This window comes from Nyctibius grandis, chromosome 8 (genome assembly GCF_013368605.1).
Source record: "Nyctibius grandis isolate bNycGra1 chromosome 8, bNycGra1.pri, whole genome shotgun sequence".
Taxonomy (NCBI): domain Eukaryota; kingdom Metazoa; phylum Chordata; class Aves; order Nyctibiiformes; family Nyctibiidae; genus Nyctibius; species Nyctibius grandis.
Window position 1 is genome coordinate 36,199,513 of NC_090665.1, and position 22,688 is coordinate 36,222,200.

Sequence of the window (22,688 nt, forward strand, 5' to 3'; positions counted from 1 at the left end):
AACTCTCCAGCCTGTCCAGGTCCCTCTGAATGGCTGCGCAGCCTTCCGGTGTGTCAGCCACTCCTCCCAGTTTTGTGTCATCAGCGAACTTGCTGACAGTGCACTCTATTCCCTCATCCAAGTCATTAATGAATATATTGAATAGAACTGGTCCCAGTACCGACCCTTGAGGGACTCCGCTAGATACAGGCTTCCAACTGGACTCTGTCCCATTGACCATCACTCTCTGGCTTCTTTCCTTCAGCCAGTTCACAATCCACCTCACTACCCGATCATCCAGACCACACTTCCTCAGTTTAGCTGCGAGGATGCTGTGGGAGACTGTGTCAAACGCTTTACTGAAATCGAGATAGACCACATCCACAGCTTTACCATCATCTATCCACCGGGTTACGTCCTCATAAAAGGCTATCAAGTTGGTTAAGCATGACTTCCCCTTGGTGAAGCCATGCTGAGTGCCCCTAATGATCCCCCTGTCCTTGATGTGCCTAGAGACAGCACCAAAAACAAGTTGTTCCATCACCTTTCCGGGGATGGAGGTGAGGCTGACTGGTCTATAGTTACCCGGGTCCTCCTTCTTGCCCTTTTTGAAGACTGGAGTGACATTCGCTTTTCTCCAGTCCTCAGGCACCTCTCCCGTTGCCCACGACTTAACAAAGATGATGGAGAGTGGCCTAGCAATGACTTCCGCCAGCTCCCTCAGCACCCGCGGGTGCATCCCATCAGGGCCCATGGATTTATGGACATCCAGATTGCTTAATTGGTCCCTGACCCAGCTCTCATCTACTAAGACAGATTCCTCCTCTATCCTGACTTCTTCTGAGGCCTCAGGGGTCCAGGGCTCCTCAGGACAGCCTCCAGCAGTACAGACAGAGGCAAAGAAGGCATTCAGTAACTCTGCCTTCTTTTTATCCTCTGTCTCCAGGACCCCCACCTCATTCATCAGTGGGCCTACATTGCCTCTAGTGTTGGCTTTACCTGCAATGTATTTGAAGAAGCCCTTTCTGTTGACCTTGACCTCTCTTGCAAGGTTTAATTCCAAGGAGGCCTTAGCTTTCCTAGTTGCCTCCCTACATCCTCTGACAACAGACTTATATTCCTCCCAAGTGGCCAGCCCCTCCTTCCATGATCTGTACACCCTCTTCTTCCACTTGAGTTTGCCCAGCAGTTCCCTGTTTAACCATGCAGGTCTCCTGGTACCCTTCCTTGACTTCCTACCTGCTGGGATGCTCTGATCTTGGGCTCGGAAGAAGCAGTCCTTGAATGCTAACCAACTGTCTTGGGCCCCCTTACCTTCTAGTACCCTGTCCCATGGGATTTCCCCTAGCAATTGCTTGAAAAGGCCAAAGTTGGCCCTCCTGAAGTCCAGGGTTGTGATTCTGCTAGCTATTCTGGTCCTGCCACATGAGATCCTGAACTCTACCATCTCATGGTCACTACAACCAAGGCTGCCCTCAACCTTCACCTCTTCAACCAGACCCTCCTTGTTAGTGAGGATCAGATCCAGCAACGCTCCTCTCCTAGTTGGCTCATCCACCATTTGCATCAGAAAGTTATCATCAATGCACTGGAGGAACCTCCTGGACTGAGGATGGCTGGCTGAGTAGGCCTCCCAGCAGATATCAGGGTAGTTGAAATCCCCTATGACAACCAGGCCCTGTAATTGCGAGACTGCTCTCAGCTGCCTGTAGAAGGCCTCATCACCCTCCTCATCCTGATCAGGTGGCCTGTAATAGACACCCACAACAGTATCACCCCTGCCAGCCTGCCCCTTAATTCGCACCCACAAACTCTCAACTCGCTCCTGATCTGCCCCTGGACAGAACTCAATACATTCTAGCTACTCACTCACATAAAGAGCAACTCCACCACCTCTCCTTAGCGGCCTGTCTTTCCTGAACAAGACATAGCCATCCATGACCACATTCCAGTCATGCGAGGCGTCCCACCAAGTCTCTGTAATTGCCACTAAATCATAGCCCCCCGACCGAACACAGATTTCTAACTCCTCCTGTTTATTCCCCATGCTCTGTGCATTGGTGTACAGGCATTTCAGGGAGCAAGCTGAGCACACCGATTTCACCCCAGGGGGATGGGAGGCCTCCTGGTCTGTCTCAACACTAGACCGTTGCCCCAGTGGTGCAAGCCCAGCTACTACCCCATCCCCCTTCGAATCTAGTTTAAAGCTCTCCGAATGAGCCCTGCTAATTCCTGTCCCAGAACCCTTTTGCCCCTACGACATAAGCCTTTCCCATGTATTACCGTCATGCCTGGTGTCTTATAAAACCAGCCATTATCAAAGAACCCAAAGCCCTGCCTGTAGCACCAGTCTCGTAGCCAGGCATTAATAGAGAGAATCCTACTATTCCATCCCACGTCATCACCTGAAAATGGAAGGAGGGAGAAGAACACAACTTGTGCCCCAGACTCTTTCACCAGCCATCCTAGGGCCTTGTAGTCTTTCTTCATCCCCCTCAGACTACGGGATGCAGCTTCTTCCCCACCCGTCTGGAAGATCAGCAGGGGGTAGTAGTCTGTGGCCTTCACCAGGCTGGGGAGTTTCCTGGTGATATCCCTGATTCGGGCTCCAGGCAGGCTGCAGACCTCCCTGTGATGGGGGTCAACTCTGCATATTGGGCCCTCAGATCCCTTTAGGAAGGAGTCTCCAACCACTAAAACTCTTCTCTTCTTCCTTGTGGAGGAGGTAGCTATACGCCTGTCAGGTTTTTCTGACTGTGGTGGGACCTCTGATATAGGTTGCCTCTCCACCACATCCCCATTGGACCAGCTGTATTCCACTAGGGCTTCATATCTATTGCTCAGAGGCACCTGTGGAGGCAAGGTAGGCAAGGAGGGCACTTGCCTTTTGCCACGGCCATAGACTGTTCTACCCTGTTCCTTAAACTGGGACTGAGGGAATTTTTTGTTGTGAGGCCCCTTAGTTCAGCCAGACACAAAAGAACTGCTGATCCGAAATCATCTCTGCATATACACACAGCCTGTGAAGAGTGTGAGAGAAAATGTTTGTTTGCTGAATTAAAGACTTTTAGGAGTCCAGCTAGCTGCAGAGCCACCAAGTTCAAGCCAGTTAAAAACTGCTGCCAAGCTATAAAAACATCCCGAGAAGGCATTGTGAAAGGTCTTGCAAGGAGGTAGAGAGTTATGAAATTTTAGCAAGACAGATCTTGCAGTGGCAAGATTTCCTATGCAGCAACTGCATGGTCCCCTGCCCCAGGGTAGGACAAAGATGAATCGGGCCCATTATGAAAGCAATTCATATTTAAATGAGATTTCCAGCCCAGTTCTGCAGTCTCAAGTGGTTTTTCTAAGCATCTGCTCTTTCATGCTGATTTAGACCAAACTTGGATGCTGAATCTTTGGAGAATCATAAACAAATTGTGTTAAATTACCATTAATGGAAACACATCACAAGGAAGGGAAGGCAAGGTTGTTAATGGTATCGCTGTTCTTAACTCAGGCTGTAATGGCTGTAGACGCACAGTCCTGCAGCACAGAAGTAATGTATGTAAGATCACCTACTGTTCTGAGACCTCCAGACAAGCTAAGCACAGCGGGGTGGGTAGCACTGGAATTTGTTTTACAGGAAGCCTTTAATTTCCTTACTTTTGAGGGGTTAAGTGAGGCACTTCAAGTACTGTTCTCCCATGAGGGTTACACTAGGGAAGGGTAGTTTTAGTTTCCCTCAGGGGCTCCATAGCAGCTTTGGCAGCAGAGGCTGCTGTCGAAAGAGAACAGCCGGATGCAATGAATCAATGTATTCCCCAGCCGCCCCGGCTGCGTTTCCTTCCTACCCAGAGCTGTCCACTTATCAGACTACTGTGTCCGATACTGGTCCCCAGCCCTGTGCTACCACTGCTGTTCTTGACAGACAGGTATGCCCCAGAGGCCTCCAACCTTGGTTTCAAAAGGCCTGGATTGGGGCAAAATTAATTGTTGATGTTTTAATTGCTTCTTTTTATGTCATCTGGGGAATGTGCTGAATAGAATGTGAATGTATTGTAGTATACAGTAACGGCCTCAGTATGAGCCACTTGGTAACATCAAGTGTTCATTAAACTCACAAAAATCACACCATCATGCCTCTCTGGCCAGCTTGGCTAGGTATCCAGGTCAAACCCCACAAAGCACCCTGGCCACAGATTACCCTGTGGTAGGGTACTGGCCCATGGCCCCTGCCAAAGAAGCAGAGGAACAAGAGCATCAAGTGCTCTGCCCGTGGAAGGCACCAGGGTAAGGCGCAGAACGCCTTGGGAGATGTAGGTCTAACTGGCAGATTTTGATTGAAGACTTTGAGAATTCCAGCTCTTCTGCAGAGGAGCTGGGAGCACAGCAGTCAAGGGCTGAGCTCACAGACTGTGCAACTCCAGCGCAGGCTTTCTATGTGGTGGGCTCCCAGGTGGCAAGCTCCTTCAGCCATGGGCCATCCCACCACAGGAGTTCTCTAGCTAGCTATCACCAGTGACCAAACTCCAAGTTCAACATTGCTGGTTTTCTAATCAGGTCGCTTACCAATTTATAAAGGCCATCAGCCTGACTGATATCAATTTATTTCAATGACAGAGAGCCCAGAATATATTCTATAACACAAAGTTTCATTTCTAAAAAAAAATCTCATTTTGAAATCACTCTGTTTATCTTGAGTGGTTTCAACCTTGTTTGTTTGTTAATTGTAGTGAAGGGAGAAACAGTTTACTTCAAAATTTACAAAAATAAAAAAACCCCTTCTGTGTGATTGTGAATCGATATGACAAGTTTTACTCCAAAACTAACTCTTCATATTATATGTCATCATATCATCAAAAAGTGCTCAGTGCAATGGTAACCTTTCAAAGCTTTTTTGATAAATCCACTGCTATAAGATTTTCCTCATGACATTTTTCATGCAAAACATGTAAACACTATTACAAAAATCTTATATCTAAAATTGATAATTCAAAGTATTTTCTCATGCTTGTCACAATAATAAAAAATTAGGTCATTTTGTAGCTGTAGTTTCCTCAGCATTTTCCTATTGTAGATTATCGTTTTATAACTGCCAGTTTTTTTATTAAAATAGGATATACGACAGGGTAAAACTTGCACTTTAGAAAGTATATGGAATATGATAGAAGAAATTTCCTCTATCCTTTTTAATTAAAATCTTATAAGATTCCTCTAGCTTCCAACTTCATCACGGCCCTGAAATCCGCAAATCATTCTTGCTTTTTGTCTTTCATATGTTTTAAAATTTCTAAAGGAATTTAATGCTCTTTATACAAAAATGTATTATATCAATGTAAAACAAAATTCATACACATTTTACTTAAAAGTGAACAATGTTACCTGATGTAAAAGAGTGATTGTTCAAACACTGGATTGATTTAACAGCCCTCTGTGACAGGGGAAGACTTCTATCAATGCCCAAACTTCTGAGTGGGGCTACTCAGTCCTAAACCAATGGTGTTGTCATACTAATGAACACGTGCAGTTTTAATACAGAATTACCATCCTTAATTCAAATTGAGTTTGAAAGGGGTATATCAGCTTTTCAGATTTTTTTGCTTTTGAAGATCCTTATACATTTTCAAGAAACTAGTAGAGAAATAATTCCGTTCAGATAGTAGCTGATTCCCTCTAACCATAATTATATTTAGATACAGTAAAATATGTCGTAGCTGCATTTTTAAGGTGAAAATGGAGAATCAGTTTTATTTTACATCTGTATCATATAAGCATCCTACCAATATTCAGGTGCACATATATACACGTTCCTGTATCCACCCATCTTTGGGTTATTTAACACAAACTTCCTAGGAAACTATCAATTACCTGATTTTGTGATTTTTTTTTTTTTTAATGGTAAGATTTTAGAGAATCCAAATAGCATAGAACTGCCATGTAAAAACCAAACAAACAAAAAACCAAAACCAACAAAACAACAACAATAAATAAAAAAACAACTAGCAACCTGCTCCCACCCCCTAAAAAAAAAAAAAAGAAAAAAAAAAAACAAAACCATTCCTCAAGATGGTTCAGCTATTCAGCAAATGTCTTGTGTATCAAACAGACTTGAATTCAGTATTACTATTTAGCCACAATAATTAACCTTGCCATTTGGCCAATCTTGTTTCTACAAGCCTCCCAATTTTTCATCAGTTACTGGAAAAGAAGAAAAAAAGCTTTAAGGGAATGTGCATTCCTGAAATACTGACTGTAGTGTTCAATGGGTACCTGTGCCAGCAATGAATGCACGTGACATAATTAAATTAGGCTGCAACAAAGCAGGTGGATTATATGCTTGCTGTCATTTAAAGTATCCTCTCTATATAGACAGAGAATTTTCTTAAAACACAAACAACAAAAAAGAAACCTCAAAACATTTTTCTATCTATAAATCCTGTTGGTTTGGGTTTTTTTTTCTGATGTCCTTTAAATCACAAATCCAATAATATTATAAATCATGTAAAATTTGGAAAATTAAGCCTCTGGGCTTCACATTGAACTGCTGTCTGAAGAAAAAATTCATAGAATCATTTTGATTGGAAAGGACCTTTAAGATCAAATTGTTTATACAGAGAACTAGAAGGTATTTTTGCTATCACTGTTGATCTTTTAAAATATTTTGTGTGAAAATAGGCAGATTATTTAAACACATCTAGTCAAACTGTATACGAGACTCCATTTTTCTTGAAAACTTCTTCCTCACTTGCCTTTCTCATTAACCCAGTAGTTTTTCATAGCGAGCACCACCCTGGGCCTACTTACGTCAGTGACTTTTATGCCATTAATTTCAATGGAAGCAGGATGCGGTCCAGTAAGTTATCCCCCAGCATGGTCTGCTCAGTATTACATTAGACCATGGAAACAGTGAAAAGAAAGCTCCTTATGAATTTAACTCTTTAAAATATCCATTCTTGTGTTTGCAATGTAAGTTACTGCTACTGTTCTTTGATGTTCTAAAAGTTTCTCAAATTATCGAAAAGGGTCTCTCAATTGGTAAGCCTTCTAAGGCAATATAGTCACCATTAAACTCCTTACAGAATTCCTAAATATTGAGGAAAAACACCAATAATCCAGTAGAGTTAATTAGGCATAATTGTAAAGAATTTATTGATGACTACTGCATGAGTCATTTTGATATTGCTTATAAACTCTTTGGACCACCTGAAAAAGATACTAGTGCTGGATTTTGAGAACTATAGTTGAACTCCTAGAAAACAAGTCCAAAAGAAAAGTTCTTGTATGTAGCCTGTAGCTTTTCTCTTGTCAGCTCTGTTATTCCTCTACTTTGAGTGAAGTCCTGCAGTGATCAGTGTCCTTCTACTTCTCATCTTCCATCACTACTATTTCATGAGCTTTCCAAAGTCAACATGTATCATTTTATAGGATCTATAATACTTTCCCAAGGCCAAGTTTACTTGGCAGCTAAAATAGGGTAGTCCACTTTTTTTGTCATGAAATGCCAGGGTCTGGGAGCAAACTGGAATCGCAAACTGGAATTGCAAAAGAGTCAAACACACAGACACACACAAATGATATTCGAACAAGTGAACCTTGCTACCAAGACTTGTAAAGTGTTCTGGGGCCTGGTCTCAGCAGAGCCATGTGCCAAACTGGATTTTTCATATCTCAAGCTTAGCTTTTGAACTTGTATTAACACCACATTTTTTCCCCCCGATCATAATTTCGCTTAATCTAATTTGGTTTTACTTTGCCATTCTTTAAGTAAGATCCAAATCATTCACCTTCTCTGTTGTATGCTCATGAATACTAAAGCTGTAGAATAAATATTATTGATGTGTGTTGGCAAAGTGCTTTTATACTTGGATTCTTCATTAAATTACATTCAATTTAGTTATAATGAGCATAATCCATTTGATACTGTTGACCCAAATTCCCCTGAGGAAAGCTGCAGTTCTGAATTGATATTTGCATCTCTGAGTCAATTGAGTAACATTCAAAATCACGTCAGACTTAAAATCTGAAAAATGTCCTTTTCCAACATTATTCTAGGAGTTATGACTAAGTTATATTGCAGAAATGTATTCCTGCAACGCTTTGCAGCTCTTGGTGTACTTTAATCTTGCCACTTCCGTAACTTACATGACACTTTACTTATCTATACCGTATCTCTGTAAACATCTTATGAGAACACTGACCATCAGGAAGCAGAAGCATCTTTCTGAAACTCATCCCTGGGCGTCTTTTCTGAAATCATATTTCTTCTCCCTGTCACACTTCTTAAACGTTCCTCTTCTGCAATAAATTGTTATTTCTCTCCCTGTTAGAATTCTTTCCTGTCATTCATCATGTTATGAGTACCTTTTGCTTGAGAACAGGAACAAAATCCCAGTAGACTTCAGGAAGCCTTTAACTCTTTTCCTTTCTCATGATGTAGAAAATAGAGAACTCCACTCAGGGTGTCATTTTATTTGGGAGAGTTTCATTGATTTGTTTGTTTCAGAGTTTTTGGCTGCTTTGGGAGAAATGGGCTATTCGGAAAGCTGGAATTATCAGTATTGTGAGTGTTACTCTCAGTTTCATAAGTAGAGTGTTTGGATAAGGAAGCTTTTGAAATTCTTCTCAAGTTTGAAAGTCTGAAGATTATTTAATAGACAACAAAGACCTTGGAAGATTCTGGGGAGGAAACAGTTTTATTAAGTCATAGCAGAAGATCAACTATACAGTTCAAAGCATGAGTTTATTATTTCATTTGACCTTTGATCAAGCTAGCGGGATCCCCGTGCTCACTCACAACGATAGCACATGCAGAGGTTCTGCAGAGAGGAAGTAGTCTTAAAACTTGTGTATATAGTTCCTTTTTCGTGTACCTTTGGGAGCATGGGATTAGCCCTGTAAAATAGATCATGTAATTTTTCAGGTACAAAACCGGTGACTTGCACAGCAATTGCTAAGAGGTAAAGATCAAGCCATGAATCTTGCTCATCTGTTTGATAAGATCTTTGGGATAACTAAGAAAAAACAATATACTTGAAGACTTATGTCAGTCAGTAGGACGAATTTGGTAAGTTTGTTATCTGGGACTGCTGAGAAATACCACAGAAGGTCTTCAAAAACAGGCCAGGAAAAAACCTGTCAGTTTAGCTATATTGATCCTCCTTTGGCATTAGGGAATGAAATGGGTGATTTCTCGATATCCTTTTGAGCTCTGTTTTCTATGATTCTAAATACCCAGATGCATCCTCAGGGTAACTCTCTACCGGTAGTGTTTTGGGTAGCAAAAAACATTATCAAATATAACCATGGCAGAATGTGTACTTGTCTCAACCCTTTATTCCAAGTGAATATCCAATTAAACTGTTCACTTCGGTATCACACTGTTTTTCTCATTTGTTGACTCACACAGGATGAGGGCAGAAGAGTGCTACTGAACACCTGATTACATCTTTGGCAATGGGAAAACTATATAGACAAACACCAAGAGTGCCAGCTCAGCATTCAAAACTTACATAAACAAAATACGGGGGGCCAAATTAAGCTTTTACTTTACTGTTTTCTTCAATCAGCAAATGCAAATATATTTCTTCATAATTTATGTCTTGACAGATGATAATGAATGTGAAAATGCTACTCAGCCTTGTGGAGAGCATGCCAATTGCACAAACACAGTGGGAAGTTATTTCTGCATGTGTGCGCCTGGTTTCAAATCCAGCAATGGTCAACAAACTTTTGTACCTAATGATGGAACCTCCTGCGTGGGTAAGTTATTAATGTCTGCCAGCTAGCTTTACATTGTCACTCTTACACTTGCTTCTGTTAATTCTAGAAATCTAGTAAAATGCTTTCAGATTTGTGAAGTTTAGTGTCTGGATATAAAATTCCTACAATTTGGACTGGTACAGACTTAATATTCCAGTTCAAGCCCACACTTCTCACTGATAACACAGCAGCTGCCATTGCTTTCAGTAACACTTCAATCTTGACTCTGATCACAATATTTTTAATCCACATGTCAGTTTTAGATGATGAATATAGAGTTAAGGTAACACAGAAATCCCCAATCCACCCAATTATTCCCCCATTTTTTTCTGCTCTGTGAGCAAGGTGGTCATATTCTTAAAACAGAGCAGAGTGACAAAGTACTCTGCATTCAGGTCACTCAGGACCAACAAAATTCCCTACACATTTGACCTACTATGCTCCAAATATCTTTTGGGGGGGTGGCTTTGGTTGGGATATTTTTAGTAATTTTTCAAGTCTGATCAAAAGCATATGAGCAAGATCAGTAGTTATCCTACCTCCTGTGCCATCCATCAGTTTCTTTTTCTGTAGCAGTTGGATGGAATACATTCAAGATTACAATGGAGGAAAAGTTCGCTGGAAAAATGTTATTTCTGAACAACTATGCAATCTTTTAGGATTTCCTTTGAATGGAAGAACTGTAACTATTTCTCTTTTTTCAAACTCCTGGTAATTTTCTCTGTATGTTGCAACAGTCCTCAGGGAATGGGAAAATGAGAAATAAATCTATTGCCCTTTACACCTTTATGCTGACTGTGTCTCATTCTAGATATGTCTCCTGTGAGCTTGTGAGTGCTGACAACCTCTCTTCTTACTGCTCTTAATATCAGCAGAATGGCTGCATATTAAGCCAGAAAGTGACCTAATCAACATTTCTTGCCCATTGCTCACATCCATCTAAAAGAGCTCTGCTTTATCCAGCTGCGATGAATCGTTCTTAAATTAGCTGAGACTGAGACTGTTAGCACATTGAGCTGTAAATATTCTCGCAGTTTCTGGCCCAGGCTTTGATTTTTACGTTATGACATTTCCTCAGCTTCAAAAGTTTTGTTTTCAAAGTTATTTCTCTGTCTGTTCTTGTGTCATTTTAGCTTTTCACCATTAGCTTGCTAATTTCTTTTTTTCCCCCTCTTTTCTTTACTGGGCAGACTGATCCTTTTTTATCCTCTACTGGGGGTTAGTTTACCACTTTTCTTCTCCTTTTTGCAAATCCGTATGGGAGGAGCTGAGAGCTTCCAAAACTCACAGTGAAATAAAGAACTACCTGTGGGCACCTTTTCTCATTAAACAAGTGTACCAATTACTTTACCAAGCAGTGAGTCCTAAAGACAACCTTTTGATCCACAATTAATTTTCTACTTTATCTGTCAGGGAAACCATAATAGGATATTTTGGACCCAATGGATCTGCTGCTACAGGTAGTAGATATGACTTGCACACAAGTGGCTGAAAGTAGTGTATTCAGTGTGTACTATACACAGCTGAAGCAAACACCAAAGTTGTCATTGTAAAGTTATCCAGTACAAATCGGAGGACAGAGCTACCAAGTATCCATCTTACCCAAGTCTATAGGGCCCCAAAATATTTTCAGATTCTGCGAAGTCTTAAGCTTTCTTTTTAATATATATGTATAATGTGTATGGCAGTAACTTTGAAAATACAGTGGCTGAATTTTGAAGAGTATGCCATTATGCAATCTGTTTGCTTATAGTCAAATCCCAGCAAACCTACCTGGAGTTCCCAGTGGTGCAAGTGTGGTACATCACCATGTGTGAGAGTCCACGTCAAAGTCCATGTGCATACGCGTGTGCATTCCTCTCCTCTTTGGATACTATATTAAACTTCCGAATATAAAGTGTTTATAAGTCTCAAGATAGTGGATCAAAAGAAAACTTGGGACAACAGCTTTGGGAAATGTCAGTTCACCTTCAATCCAACCAGAATGTTGAATTTTGATTTGAGGGTCAGCAGTATTTCATCCATGTTATCAGGCAGAACTGGTGAAGAGACGACAACAAAACATGCAGATAGAGGAGGAACTGAAGGGTAGGAAGGGAGAGAGGAAAAAAGAGGAGAAAGGAAATGGAGAAGGAAAAAAAAAGAGGAATGCAGAGATGTGATATTTCTGAAGATGATATTTTTCTGAATGTGAGCTATTAAAATCTATTTACTGTGTAAAAGTCATGGTTTTTCCTTAGACTTCACATTTTATTGAATGTTCAGCTGCGGATAAAAAGGTGAAATATAAACCTACTTTTTTCACCCCAGCCAACAGAGTAACAATGTGAAAATGGCCATCTGTAAAATCAAAGTGACATCCGTGCCACTCTGCCTTTTCCAGGAACATGCTATTAGTTTTCTTCAGGTTTTTCTCAGCTTCTTCTGACAGTACTGGGAAACCACCCATTCTCCATTGCATCATTTTCTGAGGCAGGAGAGTTGTACAGTGGATGGGATATGGCATTATGCCACATTGCTAACTTTTCTTTTACCTGTGCCATTCATAGGCTTTTTCATTTCTACTATGTGTGCTGCTGCCTTCCACAGTATGGAGACACAGGGAGGGAACATCTAGTCCTTTGCGATTGGACTTTTCAATCACTTGCAAGCTACTAATAAGCAGAAGGTATAATGTAGACATCAAGCTGTCTTGACTGACTGGTGAAGAATCAAAGCGATGTAGGTACAATCCAGTAATTGGCAAGACTGCACATAATAACTGTTCTCAGTACTTTTAATTTAATTGGAATTTCCTTGCCTGCTGCAGTAAATGAGGAGTGACAAAGCACAGAAATAAAATAAAAGGTTATAAATCTATTTTCACACTAGCCTAAGTGGTGTTGGTGATATTTTTTTTCTGATCGGAGCTATTATAAAAGCTTCAAAGTTCAGCTCCAGGATTTGTTTTGAATATTTACTAAAAGGCCAGGCTTTTTGCACAGCTATGGCAAATGCTCTTCTGTTTAAAAAGCTGCTGTTCTTCGACCTTTGCTCAGGAACGTTGTCTGTGAAGACTGCTCACACAAGCCTTGGCAGCTCAGTCCTGCTCCCATAGTAGATCAAGGAGGACAGTTTGAGATCCTCACCCCAAAGCTCCAGTAAAATTGAATTGCTGAAAGCACTGACAAGCTGTTGTCCATGTGTGGTCCAACAATTGCATATTCAGTTAAAAAGACATAACTACAAAATATAAAGAAACAAAAACTTACAGCTACTGCACACAGTATTTCAAAGCAGGAACTTAAAAGCAGCATTCTTGCAACTGTCACAGACTGTTGGCTGCCCCTGACAATCTCATTGATTTAAAAGGGATATGAAGCTGATTAGTACCTTGCAAGAGCAGGCATATTGCCTTTTAATTTGTCATCCAGGAGATTTTTTTTTTTCAGGAAACAGTAAATTAGATAGGTGTGATACGGACTCATTCCATATGGACAACTCAACTGCAGAACGTCTATTTGCATACACTCAACAGGGTGTCTCTATCAGACTTTAAATAGCCATCCTCTTGCCAGAAATGTGCCTTGGTGCTTGAGTTTCTGCTGTTGTTTTGGATAAGCCTGAGTTCTCATTAAAATGTCCGTTACACTTAATATCTGACATAATTACAAAAAGAAGGGTAATTTGTATGAATGCCCAATAATGACAAATGATTTATCAAACTAGGTTCATGAAATGCAAATTATCATAATAATTTTGAAATACTTGCATCAGTAAATTACATGGAAACCTGATACTTAGCAATGGTAGTCTGGAAAGTATTCAAATATTTATTTATTTATAAGTCATTGTAAGTTTCAGCAAAGCTTGTTGTAAATTGCTGGTGTTTTAGCACTGTGTTACATGCTGAATATCTTGTTAAGATGTACATGTCCTTCTCCGTGTAGCTGACAAGGCCAAAGAAATCTTTGGTAAAAGGCTGATGTGTGTTCTTGTTATACCAACTGGTTTTCACCCTTGCCACTTCAATTCATTCGAAGTTTGTCTGTCTCACACAGAGTCACACAACAGGGCACTGACAGGCACCTACTTGTTTCAAAAAGAGCTTTATAATAATTTACTGATGTGAGAGGTTATTTAAATGCCAAGAGTATGAACTTTAGCCTTATGTCTTTAAATGACAGCATTTAATTATGAGGCAGCCTGTGTGTAGCACTACATCATGCTTTCGCCCCCTCCTTTTCTTCACTTTTGCCAGATTTGTTTATGTACAGCATGGTTAGCTCCATGACCATGAATACTGAGCTCACAGAAACCATACAAATATGGATAATGCAAAACTCAGCTTATTAACAAGAAACATTTGCAGTTTTGAGCATTAACTATGGAAACAAACTATTGCCCTAATGCTGATAATTATAATAACCTCATACTTTAAACTTCATTGCTTGCGCCAACCCATTCAGACACACAGCCTCCTTGGCAGCCCTCTTTGAAGAGCAGAGGTGGTTGTGCTGGGGAGGGCAAATGTTCTTCCATCCCCACCTCTCCTTCCCACTGTGCTGTGCAGGAGTCTGAACAGCTTTCAATGGGAGCTTCTGAACATTGGGCTTAAAACACAGCAGCTGAGGGGCAAATCAGGGCCACTGCTCAGTGAGGAAAATAGAGATATGAAAGTGAGGTGGAACCTCAACCATCTCCTTGAACCCCAGGAAGTCCTCTAGGATTGTGGACAGAAGAAAGGAAACTGGGGCATTCAGCACAAAACAGCAAAAAGTGTGTGGATGCAGAAACTGTTGGGATACTCCATTGAAAGTTTAACTGCATTTTACATTTGCCACGTATACAAAAAAAAAACACAAACACCGCACATTCATCTGGTTATTTATGGAGTCTCTCTTGCCATTAGTAAAGAATGTTCTACGAAGTTACCAAAAATGCTGTCGAAATAGGCAGACAGCCCCCAGGTATCTTTCTGCATTCCCTAGATATATCCACAGATATGCAGTACATTTTTCTGTTCTTCCACAATTTCCGTTTCTCTAGGAACCTTATTTCACATGCATTATTGCTCATTTTTGTTACATTCCTTTTTGAAAACCATCAACAATCATGTATCAAAATAAGAGTGCAAAATTGTTCCTACATGCTAATAGCGCATTTCCAGCCCCTCTATATGCTTTCTATCTGTTCTTAAAACCCGTCTGGATGCACAAAGGCATCCTATCAATTCAGATAGCTATTCTCCTCCACTGATCGGTTAGTCAGTTCTCCTTTTTCACCGATTTCTTTCCCAAATTCAGTGTCATGTTAGCTCTTAACTTGGGTTCTCTTCCTCTCTACTTCGCCCATTCCCCTCTCTACCTTCACTGTCCTTCAGTTCAGTTCTCGGCCTCTTCTCCTCTGAGGCTGTTCCTTTAAATCTGCTCACGTGTCACGTCTTCATTTTTCAGCCCTTTTTGTCAGATTTACCTGTCCCAAAGCTGTTCACTCTTTTCTCCTTTCCAGCACAGCATTTCACAGTCCATTACTTCATTCTTCAGAATTATTTGGTATTGTTCCCAGTTTACTTTCTCCATTGAGTTATTTGATCTTTATCCTCAGCCAACCAAATAATGCAAAATAATCCCTACTCCAGCCAGAGAGTTACTACCTAGCTCTCCTAAATTGATCAGTTCATGGATTCCCTTACTGGAATTCATCGGTTTTACTCTTGGACTGTGCCCCACCCTGTTACTCAACCTGTCTACCTAATAGCAAATTATTTAGAGGCACAAAAGCCATTTTAGGCAAATGTAATTTAAATGTGGATTAAAAAAAAAGACATGCCAAGCACTTTAAAGGGCACAGAGTTTAAATTTTAGATTAACGAGATGGATAGAGTGATCTTTCGTAGCATCTTTTTAAAGCCATGACTTAAAAGAAAAGGCTGCTGTTTTCTTTCTCTTTTGTAACTGAATCATAAGGCTGAGAAAATCTATTTAGTCTAATCTCTGGAAAATGGATTTGAGATGATTTGCATCATGCAGAGCATTTTGTTATGATAGAATTAATATTAAACTCATGGTTTTAAAATATGAACAATGCAGTATTATATAGTAATAAAAGTGATGGTATAAAAATATGATCAATTATGGTTTATCCTTCTAATCCCTAAGTATTATAATTGGGAGATGTTTTGCCATTAAGTTTGCCTTTTTAGTTTTTGCTTTTTTTGTTCCATGAAATTTTATTATGAAATTGCTTGCAGTGTGCAGGGCTATTATCAACAAAACAGCAAGGTGTTAGTCTGTAAATACTTAATAAAAAATTCAATTTCTCACTATATTTGCAGATGTAGATGAGTGCAGCAATGAAGGAACTGTTGCCTGTGGAGATCATGCAAAATGTGAAAACGTGGATGGAGGGTTTAACTGCTCCTGTAAGGAAGGTTATCAACCATCCACAGGAAAATTGCAGTTTAAGCCAAATGATGGCACTTCCTGCCAAGGTACATGATATTATAAAGGTTTATGTGTTATTATAGAGCTACATCTTCTGAGAAACCCACCGCTGCCTCTTTATCTTCAGTTAGATTAATCAGCAAGACGTGAAAAAGAGGCGAAGCAGCGGCATCTACATTTCCTGAGAATAGAATCTTTCATAAATGTATTTTTGCTAACCAGTGTGATGAAATCCATTTGAAGTAATGGATACCTCCTCATAGTTGTCAGATCTGTATTCCTCTCTGTAAATTTGAACTGTCTTTTAACTTCACCTGTGGAAATCCCAAGGAAAGAGGCCAAATTTCTCTACCTTTTGTTTGAGTAAAACAAAAGCTCAGAGTCCTGTCTAGTGTTGTAACTTTGGCCAAGAAAAAGTCTTAATAGTTGAAGTTCGAGAATGGAGTGCTGTGTCTTATGTGCATAAATTCAGAATACTGGTGGTTTGGGCAATTGCTCAGACAAGAGCTCTTACAATGAGTATATCTTGAATATTGATTAAAATGCAAAATATAATTAGTTTCTTTTTAATTCCTACAGAAAATTCGAAGGCCAAGTGTGAGTTACACAAAGACTGCATGACTGAACATATTAATAGAACTTTAGCTGGAGTAAGTAGCATTGGTTTATAGATTAATTTCCAAATCTTTTAATTGTTTCTATCTGAAACTGTTATTTCAGTTACAATAGTTCTTAAGGAGCTTTTAACAAATGCTTGAAGCATACAATTGAACTTAAGCATGTTTACAGAAGTCTTTTTAATAATTTCAAATTATTTGAACTGGGTTGTATGTTCAAATCATGATAATAACTTGCTGGGAATCTGTGTGTTCTGTTTCCAGCAAAGTGAGTCATGATGCATGAAAAATTCAGAAGTGTGGTAATCACTCAACTGTTTCTGTAATTTCGGAAGTTACACATTGCTGCATTTACTGATGTGAAATTATTTGCTTGTTCAGAGTGAAAGGCAGCGAGATAGCTTACAAAAGTAATGTCAACAAGTGACAAAATAGAAAATGGAGCAATAACATCCTGGTATACTAGTATATTTACTCTTTAAAGCAAAGTATGTAAAGTGGTACACAATTTATAGACTCCAAGACTATGGACTCAAGATTTTTTTCACTGAAGCAGAGAATCCTGGAGCAAATTAAAAAAATATTAATGAATTCACTATTAATTAATCTACAGCTATAGTATTGTCTAATTTAAAAGGATAAATGAAAACTAAGCATGAATAAATTAAAACAAATTGTATATGTTTGCATTTTATATTAAGCAGTTTGCCAAAGTTACAAGATTTAGAAAGATATTAATTTAAAGGCTTTTATTTACCTAGTGTAAGATACATGTCATATTAACATGCTTTCTATGTTAACCTGCAATGTAATACATTATTTTAAATATAATACATGCTTATCACGTTTACGCACAAAGACATGGTAAATGCCATGAGTTTTTTTTAAAATATGAAGTAAAACTAAACTTAAATCAAAGTAATAAGTCAAAACCCCTCAATTTTATGTAAATAACAGTGTGGCAGATTTTAGCCTGATTTTTAGCCCATGTTCTGGTTCTAGTCAGCTGTAGTCAAAGACAAAGCAAGCCCCATAAAAGCTGTTCAGCAGCAGAGAATACAGATCTTACAAAATCAGGTGTTGAGGGGGTTTTTGATGGATAAAATCATTAGATCTCAGTATCGTGAAGTAAGAATTCTTTTCTTATTCAGCCATGAGACTGAAACTTGCAATCTTAATCTTCATCTCACCCTCTCTAGCCTATTACTTTCTAAAGTAATTGTTTTATATAAATGCATTTAGCAGTTCATAAACTGAAGCAGTGAAGGTGAAATAGGCAGTACAGTTTCACTAAACTACATGCTTTATAATCTGCATTTGAAAAAACAAAACAACTACAAAATATAAAAATACTGCCCATCTGCTCCCACCTCTTCAGCTAAACTTTAGCAGAAAAGTCAACGGAGTAACCATATCACTGAGATGTAATTATTTTTGCAGAACATTTACCAGTTCATTTTGGAGAATTAGGATAAATGAAACTAAGCTGCAGTAGTAAAAAAAAAAAAAAAGTGTAATGATAGCACATTACTTTTTTTTTTTAATCATAGTTGCTTGTTAGGGTCATACCAGACATGTGTAACACCATTACTTTATAGGTCAACCTGTTGATTTAATCAGTGCCTCTTTTTATGCACAAGCATCTTAAAAGCCAGCATGTTAATTCACAGAAATCAGTCATTTGCATTGGGTTTACTTTCACTTGCACAAATGTGACTTTACTTGTTTCATTAAGATATGAGTTCTTGTATTTTTCAGATTAGCCATTTAAAAACACCCCTGGAGATGCTGCAAGAAATTAATAAGAATACTTTGGGACCACTTTTGCCTGTAGATGTGATTTCATATGTTGAAGCACTGTCTTATTCATCACTGAATACCATGCATTACTCTATTTCTGACAATGAAGCACTTCGTAATACAACCATTAATGTGAGTGGATCAAGCCTTAAACTTGTAAGTTTTTTTCTTATTTTACAAATAGTGTATGACTCTTCTGCTTAAAAATATTCTTTTATTTACAGACTTTTGTTAACACTGTGAACAATTTTTTACAAAAAGACAAAATTGCAGCCTGGGAAGCTCTTCCTATAGATAACCAAAGACGGAGCCTGACTAAGCTGCTGCATACTGCAGAACAAGCGACGCTTCTCATGTCGCAGAACTTCAAAAAGACAACACAGCTAGATGCTAATGCAAGTGACATAGGTAAGATAAAGAAAATTAATCTAAGGTATACTTTAGATGTGGATTACACTGAGGAGTCTTTCAGCACAATTAAGAAGATTAGAAATGGTGTTATTTGAAACACACAGGTGTTAATTTGTATGAGTTTCATAACTAACACCTGACTTTCAGTGTAGGTATCATAATTTTCAAAGATTGAACATTTGAGCCCAGAGCCCAGAAAAAACTTGAGTGGCTGTGAGAAGTTGTCCTTTTAGAATCTCTTTCAATCTCTCATTATAGTCACACAGTCACAGTGAATCTGGATGCATCTTATATGCACAAAATTATCCTGTGCATTTTATATGCATAAAAACACTAGTGGAATGAAAATTGGATTTGCTCTATACAGATTTTTACTCTTTTTGGTTCAGTGCAGGTATTGTAAATGAATTTGGAATAAGGATTGTGCCTAATGAGTCCAATCTTGCGTGGCTTTATTTTCAGAGAAATTTCTCATTTTCAGAGGAGGAGACTTGGTTAGTCTCAACTGCATCATTTTGCTCTCCTGCCTTGCCCCTCTGTGTTGGTGTCTTCACACCAACTCTTACTGATTTTCCTGTGGTAATAATAGTTTTACCATTCCTTCAATGGGAGCAGAGTAAGGCTAACACCAGCCGTTTTTGAAAATCCTAATAAAGCATTGCTGATTCCTTTGGCAATGGCCACTCTTTCATTTTTGTTTTTCTGAATGTACTCAAACTGTATGTGGCCTGATTTCTTATTTTAGATTCAGTACAGTCCTTCAGTGCCTCTTACTGGTTTGCCAATTTATAAGATGGCTTGATGGGAAAGATTCCTCCTTTGGACCCGAGGCAGGTCGAACCACCTGTTTTTCCCTCACCTTTCTAAAACTAAATTAGCAAGAGTGATGGAAAAATAGGGAGGGATTAGTTCCATGACCTCGACTCTATAGAAGAAGATATATGTTAGTGCAGAGCACCCCTGGGTGTGCGGCAGATCCAGAGCGGTGTCAGAGGCTGGCTGTAAAAGCTTTCTTCCCCTGCCACCCCGGCTGAGAGCAGACACTCTCATGGCCACAGAGCTGAGGCCATGAACGTCAAGAAGAGAGAGGATTCGGGTGCAGCCTCTGGTGGCAGTGCGGACATCAGTTAGACCAAGGCGAAGAAAAAAAGCTGATAAAGAGAATGGGAAGGAATTTCCATGTTGAAAGATAGATCATTTTTTGACTTGCTTTTGTTCCAAAATGGGAAATTCTATGAGCTCTTTTCCAAACTGGTCCCAAACACTAAAATGTTTTGGTTTTGATTCTCAGCATGAATATACTTTCTACGGGGCTTATACATGCCCCACACATCTATTTTGGGACAAGACCAACAACATTACCCCTCTCTCTCCACTGCTTTTTATGGTGCAATCTCTTGAGCTACAAGCTTTTCAAAACTCCAGCCACAGAAAACTATTTCTTACATCCTGACAAACATTTTCTGACAGCTGGTCTATTGAATAGCTCATATTATTTTTGTGTGCTGTGCTATAAGCAATGCAGATGGTCTAGCTTAGTGATATTCCTCCATCAGTCAAGTTTTAGCTTTGTTTGTTGTTGTTTTGTTCTGTTTTTTGAAAAAGGCCCAATTGACTTTTATTTATTCCCATCCTGGGTGATTGAAACTCAGCACTATAATGAACCAAGTAAAGAGCTCAATGTCCTCTAATGTAGTTTTTGTCCTGAGGGGTGATACTTGTTTGTTTGCTTTTTGACAAGACACATCATTATTTCATGGTGCAATGTGCATTTGGTAGCATGGATAGATAACTATAAAATATACACTTTTCAAAAATTGGCTTTTATCAAACGTTACTATTCAGTAGAGAATTTCTTGCTTTGCTTTTTATAATTGTGATTTGTGGTCACTTTCAGAAATGTATTTTTAATAAAGCAATAGCTCTTCCTAAAGTAACCTACATTATTCTTTGCAGTTCCTAATTTAAAGCAAGGTAAATAAAAGACTATATTTTTCATGGAAAGAGTAAAAAGTATGAGAGCAAAATGTATGCATGAAAATAACAAAACATAGAGTTTTAAGCAAACATGCTATATTAATAGCATTTTTCTTGAAATATTTGGCACAATTATATATTCTCAAAATTCACGGTAATTATGCAATCCAATAGCACATTTATTAACCCAACTGTAAATTATGGTAGACCATAATGGAGCTGTGATTTGTACAGTATTTTTCTCCTTTTGCAGCACTCAAGGTTTTTGCTTTTGATTCACACCACATGAAACACATTCACCCTCATGTATACACGGGGGAAGATTACATAAAGATCTCTCCAAAGAAGAGAGAGGAATCTCATCCTAATGGTAAGAAAAAATGGTTAGAGAGTAGGTGGGTTAATAAACACCTTGAGACTTGTACCCACTAGTAAATAACAAAATGAGCAGTTTACCAAGACTGAGCTTCAGCCCTGCTAACTACACAAGAGTCAAGGTATTTTTATCATTATCTCACCTACCCCTTTATTGTCTCAAGACTGATATTTCTAACATTTCTGGTGGCACAATGAGTATCTAGTGAGTTTTAAAACTCATGTTTCTGAGACTTCTCCTTGTCTCAGCCACAGATCTGTGGTGTGACTTTGGACTGGCCCCTTCAACTCTCTGTCAGTTGCCCTCCAAATATTGGTGCATCTTTTCTACTTAGAGAGTAGCTCACTGGGGCAAGATCATGTATTCTTCAGTACCAAAACCAGCAGGGTCCAGATCTTGGCTTGGACCTCAGAGCACTACAGAAATGGCTTACAACTACTGTCTTCACTAAAAATACAGAAATGGCTTTACAACTACTTTCATCATTAAAAATAATAAATGTGTTTAAACAGCTCTGGAATTAAATCTTCTAACCTAATAAACACAGAAAAGATTTTTTTTTTTTAAGTCTTAATCTTCCAGTTAGTCTGAATCTTACCACCTATCAGTATGTAAAAATATGGTTTATCTTGGTACCAGAGAGAAAAAGCACAACATTTTTTCAGATCAGCACTGCATCCTAAAATACCTTTTGCTTTGTTTTTCCCTGTGTGTCTTCCATCCTGGCCCCACTGTAATGGAAGCCAAAGCAAGCCACGTACTTCAGAGAGGCCCAGTATTTACCTCAGGTCTGAGTCATTTTAGTTTATGAGACCTGACACCACATGTGTAGCCAATTGCAGAACAGCAGCAAGCATACGTTACTCCAGAAAAAAATATATATGCATAGATCTAATTGAATTTCCAATGCAAACACACATTTTTATTTCTAATGGCAGTTACTTTGTTTTAAATAAAGCTATATATCATTGTCTCTGAAACCTTTTTATAAGTATTCCACAAAAATTCCATCTGTTTTGCATATTTTATGCAATAGCAGTAATAATGTCGATTGTTTATTGTTTCCTTAATGTCTTCAATTTTGTTCTTCTATAAAAAACCCACAAACTACTAAACATGGACTGTTTGATTGATAGGCACCGTTGCAGTTGTCTTTCTGCGGTATGGCAATATTGGTTCTTTGCTATCATCGCCTAAAAATCGCTCCTTGAAAGATACTTCAGAGCAGAGACAGACAGTAAGCTCATCAGTTGTAGCTGTTGCAATTAGCTCAAATCCACCTACACTCTATGAGCTCGAGAAAATAACATTTACCTTAAAGTATGCCAAGGTAAGGAGGTTTTTTATTATCAACTTCAAATA

General features: G+C 39.0%; 1 protein-coding gene across 1 annotated transcript in view; it reads left to right on the top strand.

Moving 5' to 3' along the window:
- The window catches only part of ADGRL4 (adhesion G protein-coupled receptor L4), an 80,080-nt gene that overhangs the window by 33,807 nt on the left and 23,585 nt on the right, over window positions 1-22,688 (top strand). The window contains 7 exon segments of the mRNA XM_068406901.1: window positions 9,568-9,720; window positions 16,037-16,192; window positions 16,725-16,795; window positions 18,521-18,694; window positions 18,787-18,970; window positions 21,204-21,320; window positions 22,463-22,656. Of these exon segments, the coding sequence (XP_068263002.1) occupies window positions 9,568-9,720; window positions 16,037-16,192; window positions 16,725-16,795; window positions 18,521-18,694; window positions 18,787-18,970; window positions 21,204-21,320; window positions 22,463-22,656 (1,049 nt within the window).